The sequence below is a fragment of the Magnolia sinica genome, chromosome 7, assembly GCF_029962835.1.
Source record: "Magnolia sinica isolate HGM2019 chromosome 7, MsV1, whole genome shotgun sequence".
NCBI classification, from domain to species: domain Eukaryota; kingdom Viridiplantae; phylum Streptophyta; class Magnoliopsida; order Magnoliales; family Magnoliaceae; genus Magnolia; species Magnolia sinica.
This window is the reverse complement of record NC_080579.1, coordinates 846,443-863,238: the sequence shown is the minus strand read 5'-3', so window position 1 is coordinate 863,238 and position 16,796 is coordinate 846,443. Positions and strand designations below refer to the sequence as shown.

At 38.8% G+C, this 16,796-nt stretch overlaps 1 protein-coding gene across 4 annotated transcripts; it reads left to right on the top strand.

The window, feature by feature from the left end:
- The first annotated feature begins 2,691 nt into the window (after positions 1-2,691).
- LOC131250759 (protein LNK2) lies at positions 2,692-15,949 on the top strand. Of its 4 annotated transcripts, none has more exons than XM_058251049.1 (10): positions 2,692-2,972; positions 10,132-10,274; positions 11,494-11,881; positions 11,968-12,088; positions 12,222-12,507; positions 12,590-12,685; positions 13,461-14,192; positions 14,286-14,443; positions 14,865-15,187; positions 15,675-15,949. In XM_058251049.1, exons 2-9 carry the CDS (start codon positions 10,272-10,274, stop codon positions 15,175-15,177), a joined length of 2,097 nt encoding a protein of 698 aa, XP_058107032.1. In that variant the 5' UTR covers positions 2,692-2,972; positions 10,132-10,271; the 3' UTR covers positions 15,178-15,187; positions 15,675-15,949. The 4 variants fall into 4 exon arrangements, with proteins under 4 accessions (XP_058107032.1, XP_058107033.1, XP_058107031.1 ...); XM_058251050.1 differs by having other exon boundaries at positions 10,122-10,274; XM_058251047.1 differs by lacking the exon at positions 10,132-10,274 and having other exon boundaries at positions 2,694-2,972.
- The last annotated feature ends 847 nt before the right edge of the window (positions 15,950-16,796 follow it).

Sequence of the window (16,796 nt, the reverse complement as noted above, 5' to 3'; positions counted from 1 at the left end):
AACTCAAATCTTTCCCATCCATTAGATTCTCTAGATAGCATTTTATTTTAGAATACTGTTAAGATACATCCACAATTTGATTCTATCAGACAATCTACTACGTTGGATTATTCTTAAGTTGACCCATTGTGATTTTTGCACGCTGGATCTAGACAAACTTGCCTTATCCTAAAAGCAATTCACCTGTAACTCATCAACAATTGATAAGAGGCGAATCACACTTTAAAGACAACATATCATTTTACGTGATTCAGCCTAGTAAAACGAAGAAATTAAAATTTATTTATTTTTATTTTTGTTTTTCAGCATATCCAACGTATTTTTTCTAACATGTCTATAGCATTGACATAGGAAAGTATTGAATCAAGCTGATATTTTGTGTTTTACTTTCACCGTGTTTGCGTAAATGATGGCAAATAAACATCACGATCACTTCTAAGAACCTTTCATTGGTAGGCATTATTGTCCCCTTCTTCACATGGTGTGGTTCAATTAAATTTCTTAAACTGACCATAGGACATGCCACCAAGGTAGAACTTGCTGACGTAAGCACACCACCTTGGTCACTGGCGTGTGGCACACCACGCAATCCGCTTCCACTCATGGGAGTGGTGTGGGCCAGACCCGTGTTGGATAGGATGTAGTGCAAGAATCACATTCAGCTACAAAACGTTCCATCAGTACGGTTTTCGTCCTTATATTTGGACCATTATTTCTCAGTTTTGAACGATTTTTCTCGACCATCCATTTTCATGGTTTTAATGCAATGCGAAAGATAATTGGATCCCTATGCCGTTTGAGCCAGACTCGTGGTGGGCCACAATATTAACCGTCCCAAATGCGTCACAAGGGACCCACGATTGCGTGTAGGGAAACGGATTGACTACTCCCCCTGCCACCAGCCAATGGCAGGTGGTCGGTGCTCTGCAAGCCCATCATGATGTAAGTATTTTATCCATGCCGTCCAACTAGATCATTTTATAGCATGAGACATAAAATGATAGTATAAAACCCTAAAAGGATCTGCAAAAATAGATGAACAGAATGGATGAAACACATATCATGGTGGGGCCCACAGAACACCGACCACCAGCCAAGGGCTGGTGGCAGGGGGAGTAGCCAATCCGTTTCCTGCGTGTAGACGCTATAAGGATTAAACGAGTCGCCAATATGAGAGATGTTGGGGAACGTTCATACGGTGATTAGAAGGTGGGCCCCACCTGTTGGTTTGTCTAGTTGGACATGAACCATGCGTGCTCTCTAGTTTCTACCAAGGGTCGTCCAATGCCACGTCGGATAATCCATTACCTTGCCAGTTGAAATATTTATATCCGAGAAATGCAATGGTACTTGCGAGCGTAGAACCAAATCCTACCTCTCCCTCCACTGGGCGCGAGTGTGAGTGATCCGGAACGTTCATATGGTGGGCCCCACTTGTGCCATGGATCATAAAAGGCCGGTCTGGCCATCCAATGCCGAGTGTCTGAAAGAACGGACAGTTGTGAAAGATCGACAGACGTTTCATCAACGTGTAGGTCACTAAATGCCTTGACGGGCCTTATTTCTTGGGCCCTGTGGGCCCAATCTATCGTGTGCTCCCAAAGCCATACACGTGCAGCATCAATACGTGTGGATTAATAAAACCCATTGAAACGAACGGTTGATACACACGCACCCAGAACTTGTACACGTGTCACACAAGTAAGTAATTCAATCGAAACCGTCCAAATGATGAACCTCACTTTAGATGGACCATTTACACCAATTTAATATTTTTTGTATGGCCTAAGATAAAAATTGACACTGATCCAAATTCCACAAATCAAACGTCGAAATTACTCAAATAATATGATTCTGTGAGGTTTACCTATCGATATTGATCCTCACAATTTGAACGGTTTAATTTTAGTTGTCAAAAGCCATTTGTCCAGATTCAAAGAGCCCGTGCATCAACTATCACTCTCTGCCAGAGTATCAAATAATTCCCCCTATTGTATTCACCTCCAACCAACTAATCACGGGCCTAGCCCATGTTGACACCGAAATGATACGGTAAAGCCGCCAGAACCGCGGAATACGGTAAACCATCTATCCACAGTACACGTGGCTGTCTTATATATAAATCCAGACTGTCCATCTGGTGGAAATCATTTTAATTTGACCATATTCAAAATATCACATCTATCATAATATTATCCATCCATTTATTCACTTTTTTACAGACTATGTTATCTATTAATAATAATTTACTCGAAGCCGTTTATTTAAGAAAATTATTATATATTTTAATTATAAAAACAAGATGGACGGTTCTGATTGATAGATTAGATAAACTATTTTTACTATAACTAGATTGGATCTACTACACTTCAGTGGTAGTGAATGTACCGAATAATCTACCGAGGCGATAAGACGCTCTGGTGGCCTCCACACGCCACAGTGGGAAAGCGACTCGCCAAATGACTCCCGCCACGAGTGTCGAACCTTCACGAACCCCTCCCAAATGAAGTCCAGATGCAACTCCGAAATGCACTCCAAATGAAACTCAAATGCAGTTTCAGCCAATCAGAGGCCAGCATTAGATCCCCTTCTCCTCGCCACAAGTTCGGATACGCGCGTGCCACATGGCCGCAAATACTCGCAAATCCACCAGATTTCGACACGTGTCCAGCAAGCTCTCGCTTCTCTCTTCCACCACTCCAGACCCCTCTCTCTCTCTGCAAAACATCATCGAGAGAACGGAAAAAGGCAAAAAAGGAAAAATCTGTTTTCGTATTTTCACGATTTTAGTGATTTTGGGATCTTCGTGTAAATCTGGGCGTAGGGTTTTGGCGGGAAAAGCTTGCTTTTCATAGTCTGTTTTGATTCGGCCATGTTTGGATCGGATCGCGAGCGGTCGTCATCAGGTGGAGTGGGTTTTGGTGTGGAGATCTGTATCTGGTTCGGAGATGTTTGATTGGAACGAGGACGAGGTAAGTTGTTAGCCTTTCTGGATTTTTTTTTTAATTTTTTAATTTTAATTTTTTATTATTGATTTCTGTTTAGATAATGATACGGTTGTTTGGCAAATTTGCTTGAATTTCGATGTGATTTTCTATTGCTATCTTCGGTAGTGGGATTAGTGTTTTTTGTATTGGTTTTGGGATTCTTTTGCTGATAGTGGAATATGTGTGTCTTTTAATGGATGTTGTGAAATGAGGTTTGTTCATGGATCTATGGAATTGGGTTAAAGGAGTTTTAGATCGAGCTTTGTGATTTCTTTTTAGTTTGAATTTTGGGATTTTCATGCTGATATAGAAGCATATGGAGTTTCTGAATGTTTACCATGGCAGATCTTGTTTAAGGAGTTTATGAATTGGGTATGAGTGCGTATGGATTAATCTTGCGACCTGCTTTGTTATGTTATGCTTATTGAATGAGTGGAAGACTACATTGTTTTGGAAGGCGGGTCATGAACTAGGGGTCTTGATTATGGATATGTAGGATTGGGTAAGGTTTCATTGGTTATGAGATTGGATTGTTTATGAGTAAATTGTGAAATTGACTGATCTTTAGATGAAATCTACTATGTTTCTGATACACTGTGTGCCCTTTCTTGAATTGACAAATTCGTCGTTTTCACTGCTCAAGGATGTTTCTTGTTTCTCCTCCTTTTTCTTTCTCCTCTTGAACCTTTGTAGTAATTACTCTCCGATTCCTGATACGATTGATTTGAGGTTTGAGCTGGTGGGAAATGTAGGTCTTTTTGGTTAGGCTTTGTTGGAAAAAATGAATGTGAGAGCCTTCTGGTATTGGGTGAGGGTGATTATCACAGGATATATAGCAGATGGGGTGCTATGGTTGAGAATTCTATTTCCTAGGAGGAAGTGGATTCAATTCTTATTTCTAGCAGCATTCATGGAAGAAAACACATGAGGCAGAATACAGCTGCATGAGTTATATTTGTCAGTTGCATGTGGGGGAAGATAGTCTAGTTAGGTCTTAGAGTATGGTTTAATCATCTAGGGATGATGACAATTTTGGTCAAGGCTTCTAGACTCCATTTTATTGTTCAATTGAACATGATTGCATATGATATCACATTTGGATGAGTCATGTTGAGTAATAGTCTAGTTAGGTCTTAGAGTATGGTTTAATCATCTAGGGATGGTGACAATTTTGGTCAAGGCTTCTAGACTCCAACATGATTGCATATGATATCACACTTGGATGATAGCACCTTGGCTGAGTCATGTTGGGTATAATGTTTCGTATCAGTAAGGGCAATTTTTTGGGAGGTAATGATTTTTATTTTTATTTTCGAAATAGGATGCTGAGTATATGAATGAAAACTCTTATGAAGAGCAATAAGTAAATTACGTTCGTCTAGTGGTGTATGCAAGGACTTAGAAGAATGATGATCTTGTGACAGATCAAGAAGATTGGTAGAGATCACGCTTGTATGTACTCAATCCCCACATTTGGAAAGTCTAAAGTAAACCTACAAAGGCTGATCTGCATGTTACACATACATTTCCCCAACTCCAGTAGACAGTAGTAGTATCAGGTAGAATGGGAAGAGTAGTTACAAAGCTCTATTTGAATGGTAAAGACTTCTTTAGAAAAGTATGGAGTTTGTCAAAAGAATGTGACATCAGATGACACGTAACATCTTCGAGAGATGGAATTATAACATATGTATCCCAGCTGGGTATGGACGTACCGAAGAAAAATATACTTCGTGGCCCTTGGTTCAAACTTGTCATGAACATGATCAAGCTTATGCACAAAATACGCATAATCGAACACCTTTGGAAGAATAGAGTAGGAATGAATTTGAAGACACAAGATAGAGAGGTGACTTTACATCTAGGATCATTGAAAGCCTTTGATTTAGTAGGTAGCATGTAGTCAAAACTGCATCACTCCAAAATATTTTTGGAACTTTCATATTAAAAAGAAAAAAAGCTCTAGCAACCTCAACTAAATGACGGTTCGTGCATTCAGTTAATCCCATTTTGTTGTGGTGTGCGTGCATGAAGTTTGGTGAATAATGCCTTTAGATGAAAGATATGAGTTAAAGTTATGGGATAAATTTTCCATAGCAGAAGAAGAAAAGAGAAAGTGAAGAAGGAAAGAGGAGAAAGAGATGGGCAATAGAATAGCCATTATGTCCTAAACATAGATCGGTTGTAGATGGGCCATAGAATAACCCATATCTGATAACAAGTGTTACAAGGGAAATATCGCATGCATTGATGAAGTATCACTATCTAAAGGAAACATTGGGAAATGATTGAATTTTTCAATGCAGATTCAAAACGTATTAAGAGACACGCCACCCTCAAAACATTACAAATATGCATAATAAGTTTCCATTGTATATGGTCCTAAACTATGTGTTGTTTGGTAGAAGTGATGCACTAATATACAAAAAAGAAGAGTTCATATAATTCATAAATCATAGAATACAAGTATCAAAATACCACAAACACAACCAAAGATTAAAAGACAGTAAGAATACATTTGTGCCCCCAAATCTTTGCAACAGTTAAAGTATTCTTTATATAAATATTCTATTAATAAATATCTAAATCACTCAAATAAACTGAAAGTATACAATATTAGCATATTAACTATATGTTTATAACAATTAATTACACTAAATTTGTATTTTAGTGCATTTTGTTAAAAATAATAACTTTTTATGAACATTTTAATAAAAATAATAATATTGAAAAATACAAATTAGTTTATTAACAATTTTTTTGTTTAAAATAAAATTTTAATTATCTTTTGCTATTTTAACTTTTTTTTTTTAGAATTCTAGAAACCATCTCCAATCCATAGATCAACACAAGTGTGCATTGATTTTTGACACCCTAATTGCAATTTAAATAGGTGAATCTTTGGTTTTTCGAAAAAAATAATCAAAGCTTGAAATCTGTGATTTTGCATGCAAAACATGCATAATATTTAGTAACTTATGTAAACTGATTATAGGCAAAAGAATTAAGTAAAAATAAATATTTTCAAAATCTTATGGAATGGGTTCCAGCCTATTACTGACTGCTCTTCGATGATAACATGCCACTTACATAAAATTTTAACTTTAAAAGACGTTGAATTGCCTTAGGGTTTGTCATTTGGTATGATTAACCTAAATTTTAACTTCAAAAGTGGCCAAAATGCCTTGAGGATAGACATGTATTTGCCCTTGCCCAGATTCTTAAGTTGTAAAGCCGCCAATATGCAAGGATTCACTTTTTTGGTGCACCTAACCTGAATTTCAACTCGGAAAGTAGGCAAAATGCCTCAAAAATAGGCATTTAAGTGCCCATGCCTAAATTTTTTAACTTGAAAATTAGCCAAATTCCTCAAGGATGGCCCTTTCAGTGCCCCTATGCAGATTCTTAACAAGAAAATTTTGCAAAATGCTTCGAGTATTGACATTTTGGCGCATTTACCTTGGTTTTTAGCATGAAAAATAGGCAAAATGCCTCAAATATAGGCATCTAAAAAAATAAATAAATTTAGATGACAATTTTTTTTTTTTTTTAAATATATATATTAGAAAGTCTCGCAAAAATGAGCAAAGAAAATAACAGTCACCCGACCAAGTAAGGCCCAACACTTTAAGAGACTGGAAATCCTTCTAATAACCTCCTAAGCTTTGGGTTGGGAGTTTCTAAAACAACAGTCATTCCTCGCTCTCCAGATAGCCCAAAACACTGCTATTATGAGAAGTCTCTACTTAACTTTACCCGTTTTCCCAACTCCTCCCCCCTGCCACGCTCAAAGCCACACGTTGCCGGCAACTGGGCAATGGAGGAAGAGGTGATCAATAGTCTCTTAGTTTCCATACACATTAAACAAATGTTTGGAAGTATCAATGCTCTTTTTTGCAAGTTGTCTATCGTTAGAATTCTCTTACGACCCACCAACCACATGAACACCGCCACCCGAGGAGGGGCCTTGTAGTACCAGTGATGAAAAGGGTGAGGATAGGTATTCTGCCCAGGAACCAAGACTATATCGAACAAAGACTTGATAGTAAACACCCTAGAAGCATTTATGGCCCACACTATGGCATCTTCATCTTGCAAGTCTATCTTTACTAACCTTAGAACCTCAAAGAGCTCATAATATTCCTTAATTTCTATATCTAACAAATTCCTAAACAAGGAGGCGTCCACACTATTGAGTCACCCAAAATCGATTGATCAGGAGCAAGACGGGCAATTCTTGGAAACCTCGCCCGTAGCGGTTAGTCTATGCACCAAATATCAGCCCAAAATCGAATATGCCTCCCATTTCCTACCGAAAAGGATATGCCCCTGTGAACGAAATGTTCGGTAGTTGCCACCACTTTCCAAATGGCAGACGGGATACAAGGAAGATGTTTTCACAATCCATCTGCCTTCCAGCGTACCGTACTTAGCAACCACCACTTCCCTCCACAATTTATCTTCGTCCACACCCACTTACCCAACAAAGTAGTATTCATATCCCCCAAAGGCTTGATGCCTGCCCCACCATCCTGCATCGGCCTACACACCTCATCCCACTTGAGAAAATAAATCTTCCTCCCCTTATTGGCGCCTTTCCCAAAAAAATCATGCCTCAATCTCTTTGGCCTCATAAGGACCAACTTAGGGCAGCGAAACAAAGATAAGAAGTAAATAGGCATATTTGAGAAGGTGGTCTTTATAAGAGTTAGCCGACCTCCCAAAGGCATACTCTTGCCTTTCTAGCCTGCAAGGATCTTGTTAATTCTTTCGGCCACCCTATCCCAAAGATGGATAGGGGTTTCCCTAAACACAACAGTAAGCCAAGATAAGTGGTTGGAGATGAGCCGATCTTGCATCCAAACATATCGCGAGACCTCTAAGTCCATACATATGAATATGTTTGATGAATGAAGAAAATTGGAATAAAAATGGTGTGAGTTTAGGGACAAAGCATTCTCTTGTAGAGGGATAAAAAACCCTAAATAATAAACAATTCTAAATTGTTTGGTGTGTGGCAAAATTCCTTTCTTTCTCTTTTGTCCCACTTCAAATTGGTATCAGAGCAAGTTCATTCGTGGTCTTGTGTGAGGTCAATGATGGACATGAGAGGAATGTCTTGGAGGGAATAATATTGAGTTTTCAATCGGATGGAGGATATGCTACATGAGATTCTGTGTAGGTTGGATAATTTTTACAATGCCGACACAACATCAAAGAGTGCCTCCTCATGTGTGAAGTAGCAGCATCTTGGAATCAGATTTAGCTGTTTGGACGGTGTTTTATTCAATAATCCTCAGATGACTGATTGGAGCATCATGACCATACTTATGATATAGAGCTTGAGATACCCAAGTTTTATGAAGAATGTGCATTTAAAAGAGCAAATCCAAGATTCAATAGAACAAGTGTCTGAAGATTTTACAGAGGACATGCTTAGCAAAAATGCCAAAATCCGAGAAGATGTCCAGAGAGTCTGTCAGTGGATTGGCAGATGAATCTATCAATGTATCAACGGATTGATTGGTTGATGGAAGGGAAAATGAATAAACTGTTAGATTGGTAGAGGAAGAGATAAACAAGTCAACAGTCAAACTAGCGCATTCTACTTTGTATATCAAAGTTGAGTTGGACGCATTGGTCACAGCCCAACAACAATCAGAGAGCACAAATTGGAGGACAACAATGATATGGGCAACACCGCATTGACAAGCTGTTAGACTGACAACTCCATTACTGCATAAGTGGAAGCTGACACCTAGGATGTGGAGACTACAAATACAAAAGAATAGGTTTTGTGATTTAGAACACCATCTGATGCGAGCGGTGCCAGTCCGATATGTGGGTCTTAACCATGAACTGCTGCCAAAGCTATGAAAAAACATGTTATAGAGTCAGATTGATCCAACTACTGGCCATCGACTTGGGGACTTGTTCTTTCTAAGCCAGGGGGAATTGATGCATACGGGCCATACATCACCATCGGATCTGCTTTGATTGTGGGGCTGGATGTAAACAGACCATACTCAGGATATTTTGTTTATTTTGGGGAGATTAGTGTCTTGGGGATTCGGTATTAGGATCTTATCCATCACTAAGTCATAGTAGTTTTCTATCGTGGAAGATCTTCTTAGAGTTGGAATCTTTTTAGTAGTTGTTATTTACCGTTTTAGATTTTTAGTTGTCAATCTTTTTTAGGAAGAAATCATTCTCTTACAGAGGGAGAAAATCCCATAAAAAATCAACACTTTTGAGTAGTGTTGTGTGTGCAAATTTGTTCTTCTCCCTGCTTTCTCATCCATCCTACATCAACGAGGCAGCACCTTCAATCTTGAAGCTTCACTCACTACTTTTGTAGTCTGAAATAATATAATATGATAAGCATTACATTATGAATTGGGAAGGAAGAACAGAAACTGGACGCATCATGTTAGCTTGCCAACTTGCTAATGCGTGGCACAAAACCTGACATTCGATGACTGACAAGGGACGCGTGTACTAATCCTCGACATGTCAATTTGTCAGGTCATTCAACATCAAATGTGGGAATTTGAATATAAAAATAAATAAATATAATGTTAAATTGCTAAGTTGCTGATTGCTAGTGCTGGTGTGTGTGTGTGTGTGTATTACTTGCTACTTAATTATTTAAAATTTAAAAAGTAAAAATAGATATTTTCATTGATGCTTAAGAAAAAATTATTTTAAATCCATATATTTGGCGTTTCAGTGCAACCTGGCTGAAATACCCATTTCATTCATCACACCATGATTAGTTAGCCCAGGTTTTACTGGTACTATTGAGTATGAATTAAGTGGGTGACTGCAATTCTTAAACCTAATGGTTGCTACTGCAACTACAGTTCAATCACCTTTTGATGTATTGTAACCAAATTGTCACTAATGACACTTGAACTAGAGATAGGAATACCTATTTCGTAGGCTGACAACATATATGGTAATTCTTGATACCAGTTCTTGAATTTTTGATGCAGTATCATTGCTATTTGAATTTCTGGATTTGAGTTCTTGCAAACGGTTTAATTTGTGTCCCATGAACCCATGGTTCTGTACCTTCGGTTTAAATAGATTAGGGTTGTTTTCTGATAAAACAGAACCTAACATCTTTGGCAGTTCCTAACAGGTTTGGAGCCAAACCTTATGTTGCTGACTAAAAGATAATCTTCTATTTCCAAATCATGTGGACTGTTGGCTAAAAGAGCATTTTTCAAAAATAATGTTACAGATGTAAATCAGGAAAGATCAAGTAGAAGACACTGCTTGATGGTCTGTGGTTTGTTCTTTTACTTTCTTTTATGCAACACATTTATTCAAAGGAGACTACACAGATAGAACTTCATGTTGTTTCTGAAATTTTTGGAATTACGGATTTCTGTTTCCTAAAGCTCCGGTGTTGTGTGCGGGCAGGCAACAAAATATATATATATATATATATATATATATATATATATATATATGTATATATATATATATTCCTTGTATATCTATTGATTTAGTTTTGATGGAGAAAAAGATGAGCCTTCTAACAAATCTTATTTTGTATCCACCCAAACCATAGTGTTTACAACTAGTTGGAATGAGTCGTACCCATTTTGGTCCTTTGACAAGTTGCGCTCTAAGCTGAGGTTTGATTTTCTCCCTGTGGTCATGGACCCAAAGTCATTCTGACCACACATATTTTATGTTTGGTGTACTCATCATGAGTCCCCTAATGCTAGTTATGCTATTCCTTTCTGATCGGAAAATTTCCATAATTTTCAGTGAATAGCGTTTTTAGGAACTGATTTTCTCCGAAGAGGTATCCCGACCTTTAAGAATCAGGGTGAGCTTAGTTATTGGAATTAACCTTGAGGCTTCCATTGCCCCTCAAAATAAAAAACAACAGTCCAGAGAGTTGATGGTTCTATTCTCTATTGATATTGGTAATTGCATGCATTAGTTAGGCTCTATATCTGTATGTTATTCATCTGTAGCTGCTGCCAAAGAACTTTCCTCTGTGTTTTTGCCCTAGAAATGAACACAAGCACCCATGAGGTGTTTAACGTATGAAATTTTGTTATCAATTCATGTAGAAACATATATTTTAGTCATGTGCTTCCCACATTTATTGTGCCCAAAGAAGTAACTAGTGTATCTTCTCAAGATATACATTTCAAATGGATGATACGAATGGCAGTTTCTTTGTGTGAAAGCTAGGGTTTTCACCTCCATTCATTCCAAAAGTGCATACATAGCGTAGATTTGTTAGTTGCTATGGAAGAAGCTTACGGACTCGTCACTGAATATGCTTGCAAATATTTACATTGATTTCTTCTTTCCTGATTTAAGTTTGAGATGCTTGATCCTGTTTGTTTCTCCTCGTTAGTTTATTTTGTTAATATCAGTGACTCAAGCTTGCATGTTGGTTCTTATTTTAATTTTCTATCTGAAATTTCACTCATTATTTTGTATCTGATACAGTTTTTTCACTTTCCCAAATTTTCAGCTTGCAGATATCATATGGGGTGACGCAAATGAGAGTGATGACCATATTGTTCCCTATCCCAAGGGGAGTGAAGAGACTCCGCTCTTTGCTTTTGGGGATTACAGCAAGAAGCAAAACAATCAAGAAACCAGCACTACTATAAAACCTGCAGAGCAGAAAACATCAGGAGCTAAAAATGATTTCCTTGGAAATAAACTGGAGGCCAGTCCCTGTTTTGATACAAATGAGGAACTTTCAGCTCCAAGACTTGACATGGATCCATGGCCTGCTTTGCCTTTGTCGAGCTCTGCAGAGCGTAAACAAAGTGCTGATATGAATGGTCGGGATTCCATAGGCGCTGAAGTTTCTGATGATTTTCCTGTGGTGACGGATTTAGATTCGGTGTCAGGTGAGGTGAATAGAGAATTTTTGTGATGCTGAATGATGAGCATCTTCATCTCTGAAGAAATGTTTGTTTCTCAACCTTTGATGCAGGTCGACTACCTCCAGATCCTCCATTGTTTGGAAATGATTATGAAGATAAAGAGGGTGGCAGCTTTCTTGACTATGGTTGGGCTAACATTGGAAACTTTGATGATCTTGATAGAATCTTTAGGTGGTGCCCATTTTTTTCTCCTCTTTTGCAGCTTGGTAATTTGATTTATCATGTAAGATAGTTCCGCTTCTTTTATGTCATAATTCAATGGTATTTATCTGACAGGTTATCCTCACAAGTGATGATTTTGCAGAAATGACTCCATGCTTGGGCATGAAATGATTGGCAACACAGATGAGCTGTGGTCATCTTCGACCAATGCGATCACGAGCCCAGCTCAATCTTTTCCCTTTGCTGCAAGCTGTCCAAGTTCAGATAGGTTAAGGGCTACGTCAGAGAAGTATGAGGTCAAATTGGAACTTCAGCCCTACCAAAACCAGTCTCTTGGCCAAGAATGCAACATAAAGAATGATGCCAATGTACTACAAATTAAAGATGAGGCTGCTGGATTGACAAGTAAACCTTCACTGGAAGAGAAGGTATGTGAGTATATTCATGTAGATGACCTTTTATAGTTGATCTTGATAAAGAATGCATTATGCATTAGCATTGCTTTTGCAGACAGAAGATAGCACTGAGACAACTGCAGAAACAACAGCATCTCAATCCCAAGTTGTGAGTGAAAGTAGTGGGATCCGCAACCACTTTGCTGACAAGGTAGCTTTTTCTTATTAGCAACGATGGCATTTTGTATGGTTCAAGTTTGGAATAAAACTACCTTCTTTTTTTTTTCCCTTCTTTCTTTCTTTTTTTTCCTTTTCTTTTTTTACACACACACACACACACACCACATCGGCACTCGAACTCATGAACTCAGTGTTGAAACTCAGTCTGTCTACCACTGAGCCATGGAATCAGACCCTGGAATAGAACTACCTACTCTCTGAATACCGACTCAATGAAATATAACTTGCTTCTAATCTACATCAAGGTTAATCTATTTATAAATAGGGTTCAAGGCAACAATTCTTTTCTGGTTTGGATGCTTAGTATTGATTAGCTTATTGATTTTTACACTCTTGGACTAATAGCGTCATGCACATTACCAAGAGGGTTCATGCTATTTAATGAAACGATAGCTGTTAAAAATTCATGTTGGCAATGATGGCGTATACTTTTGTGAGGGTGGCGATGGAGAATGTTCTGGGTATCCTTTCCAACCTTGAGAGGCCCAACTTGGCTTTTACTGAATGTGGCTCACTCGTGACTCATGAGACACATGGATAACTCGTGACTCATGAGACACATGGATCTCCTTAAGCATGAAGCTTAATTGGGTTAGGCTCCAGCCAATCTCCCTGATCCCACCAGGTTCATATACTGCAAAGAAAAGCATGAAAATCCAATTCTGAAGTAACGAGAAATGTTGTGCGGTCCCTTTGTGAAACTCGAAAATCGAATATAACCGAACTTGGTAATACTTTGTACACAGGTGAATAGGCAGAGAAAGATATTGAAGTGTCGAAAAAAAGTAGAAGAAAAGGGCAAAGCAAAATCGACGCAGAATATGTGTGGTGTCTGGCCTCCTAGTACAAACCAGATTCAACAATTTGGAAACCCGAAATTGCATGCCTCCGCAGCATCTACTCTGCAAACTTTTCCATCTTCAGTCCTTGGTCCACAAAGGCACCTTGGAGGGCCTGAGTCTTTGAGATATGTACACAACTCCAGTCCATTTATGCACACAACATATGGATATCCTACACATCACTTTCCTGTCATGCCAATGCTACCACAAAGTCGTCCCGAGAGGGACCAGAGCCAAATGGTTGTTGCTGATTATAAAGTTTCTACAGATTCACCAAGGCTTGCGTCTCAGCAGCAGAAGTTACCGGATGTTTCCTCAAGGCCTTTGTCTATGACACCTCAGGAAAAGATAGAAAAATTACGACGGCGTCAACAAATGCAGGCACTGCTTGCCATTCAGCACCAACAACAGCAATTTGGACAGCAGATCAGTTCTTCCGATCATTCTGTTGGTCAAAAGTGCTCTCAAGAGAATCAAGGTCAAGATGCTATTGCAGGTGATATTAAAGTTGAAGAAAAATCGTTAGAGATGAATTTTCCAATGGAACAAGATGACTCCACTAAGATATCAATGTTGGCCAATGAACAATCGCTAGAGGAAACCATATTTGATCAGCTTCAAGATGCCATAGGAAAGGTAAACATCCAATTACACTAAGTAACCCTTCCATGATTAGAGCATATGAACTGGGAAACTGATTTATCCCTAAGTTAAATGCTTCTTCTGCAGTTGGATATTAGAATGAGACTGTGTGTCCGAGATAGTTTGTTTCGTTTAGCTAGAAGTGCGATGCAAAGGAATAACATTAGCGATACAAGCAGTACCAACAAATGTAGCAGAGATGAAAATGAAGTTCTTGCAAATGAAGAAACCAACAGTCATGACAGGTTTGTGAATCCAACTACATATCTGACGCTATGATATGCATTTGAAAATTTTAGTTGGTTTGCATTGGCATAATTTATTAAACGTATGCCATCCTTAATTTCTCAAATCACGAAATTTATTATTAATATTTGGTGTCTGATATTGTGAAAGAATATCTTATGAATGTCATATTTCTCAAAGAGAACTTAATGATGACCGTATCAAACTTAGTGATGACCATTTATCCAATTTATTAACACCTATAACAGACTTATAATTGCATGTCTGGCCATTTAAACATTTTTAGCTGTCAATTGCATCCGCTTGAGTTTGTGGCTGGAAGCTTTGGTCAACTAACATGATGGCTATGCTTCCACATTGCCATCATTGTTGATGAATTGCTGTATTTTGTTCTTTTAAAGAAGCTTGATTTCTTTGCAGGTCTGCACAGCTGCCGGATGTGGAAACAGATACCAACCGCATAGACCGGACTGTGGCTCATTTGCTCTTTCACAGGCCATCAGAACCTGGTGCAAGGCCCGTCAAAGATGAAATCCCTGAATCGCCCAATTCCAGTAATCCCGAAAGCTTCCCAGTCCAACCCAAAGCAGAAGACTGGGCGAAGCTGCCTGCAGTATGTGTATCTGATAGCTTGACTGATAAACAAAGCCACTCTTACTATGAATCTCAAACGCCAACACCTCATATTCCTGCGGATGCCCAAAATGAAAATCCGCTCCCAAACAATCTTTGAAAACTTGAGGGTATGAATTTCCGTGCCTCACTGTGAATAAAGAACATTTCATGGGTTCCTTTTCTCTGAACCCAGCCAAGGCTTCTTGCAAAAGTAAGACTGTTGATCCTACTCACAGGTGCCAACGTCGCATCATGTGCAAGATCTGGTCTATTCATCAGGTGGGCCCCACCGTGTATCTATTGTGGCCCAAAATCGCAGGTCCGATCATCATCTGGGTGCATGTCTAAGTTGACTTTTGGACCTTAACAGTCATTTTCTTCTAACCATCCAACTCTGCATGTGTGGACCTGGCGACCGGACCAACCCAATTTTCAGGCCACTTACACATACATGGTGTGGCCACCTGATAAACAACCCGGATCCTACGCACAAATGTGCCAACATTATGAGAGGGGCAATCGAGTCCTACCCTTGCATTTCTCTTTCTTTGCGTTTTTTCCATTTATGTATATGGCTGTACAGATTTACTGTTAATGAGCTGGTTTTCCTTCTAGCTGTCAGCAAACTGGATCTTGATGGATGTTTGGAGGTTCTAGCATCGCGCCTAGAAAATGAATAGCTAAGTTTCCGAGATGGAAGTGATAACAGCTTCCGCCTGATGGGTGTATGTTCATGTATTTTGTATGAATCTGCTACTGTTAAAAATCTGTCCGATTTGCCATGCAAATCACTTGACTGGATTTTCTAGATGTTACGAATTTGGTTCTTGTAGCGCCCCTCCCTGTGTGTGTGGACATGAAATAAAGGAGGATTGTATTCGCTGTTTGGATGTTTTGCTTGCAGTAGGGATCCTTTAGATGCTCGTGAAGTTTCAAGTTGTAGACTCTTTACTCCTTACTCCTGAAAAGAGTTTCAGGTGGAAACTGTTTACATGCTATTCTGTTTGCCTTTTATAAGTGGTAATCTGTTTACAACTAAACAGATTGTGTTTAGCCAACTTGTCGAGTGTTTACAATATAAAGCAATCTCACTACATAGAGCTTGAGGCAGTAAATCCTGCCAAAATCAGCAAAAAAAGTGTTTACAATGTATAAAGTAGGTATTCACACGACATAAGCTTGGGGCGGTAAAGTAGGTATTCATCAACTTTTTTGGGCCTGAGGGGGGAGCATCAAAGCATGCATGCACTGGATGGATTGGATGTCCTCCACCCATCACAGTGGGCCCCAAATGCAATCTAGAAGCTTTTAATGGTAGACGTCCCACCCTTCCTCTCATGTGGTTCATTTGATAACAATCAAGCTGTTTTTTGGGGCAATAGGGGAGCACATGATGGACAGATTGGATGAACTATATGCATTAGGGTGGGCCCCACACATCATGGGTGTGTATGTTCTAATATATTTAATGTTTTTTTTTTCAGCTGTAAAGACTTCTCCTATAATCTGAAACGTGGCTTTTTGTCCAGATTCAGATCACTACTAAAAGGTTGAATGTGTTTGCTAGCAAATGCAAGTGTATCTAAACATACCCTGCAATCCAATTTACCTGTAATCCTTTTAAAAATTAAGGATTTTACAGGCATCCAAACGGACTGTAGGGAGTTGTATGATATGATTTGGGATTGTTTTTGGTGTCTGAATGGGGTCAAAATATTCAGATCACTGCTGCTGGTC

Bases quoted from the DNA above. Each gene is read 5' to 3' on its own strand.
- LOC131250759 (XM_058251048.1), top strand. From the start codon at position 2,949: ATGTTTGATTGGAACGAGGACGAG. The intron at 12,089-12,221 runs GTGGTGCCCATT...ATGATTTTGCAG, and splicing joins GATCTTGATAGAATCTTTAG to AAATGACTCCATGCTTGGGC. The intron at 12,686-13,460 runs GTAGCTTTTTCT...CTTTGTACACAG, and splicing joins GCAACCACTTTGCTGACAAG to GTGAATAGGCAGAGAAAGAT.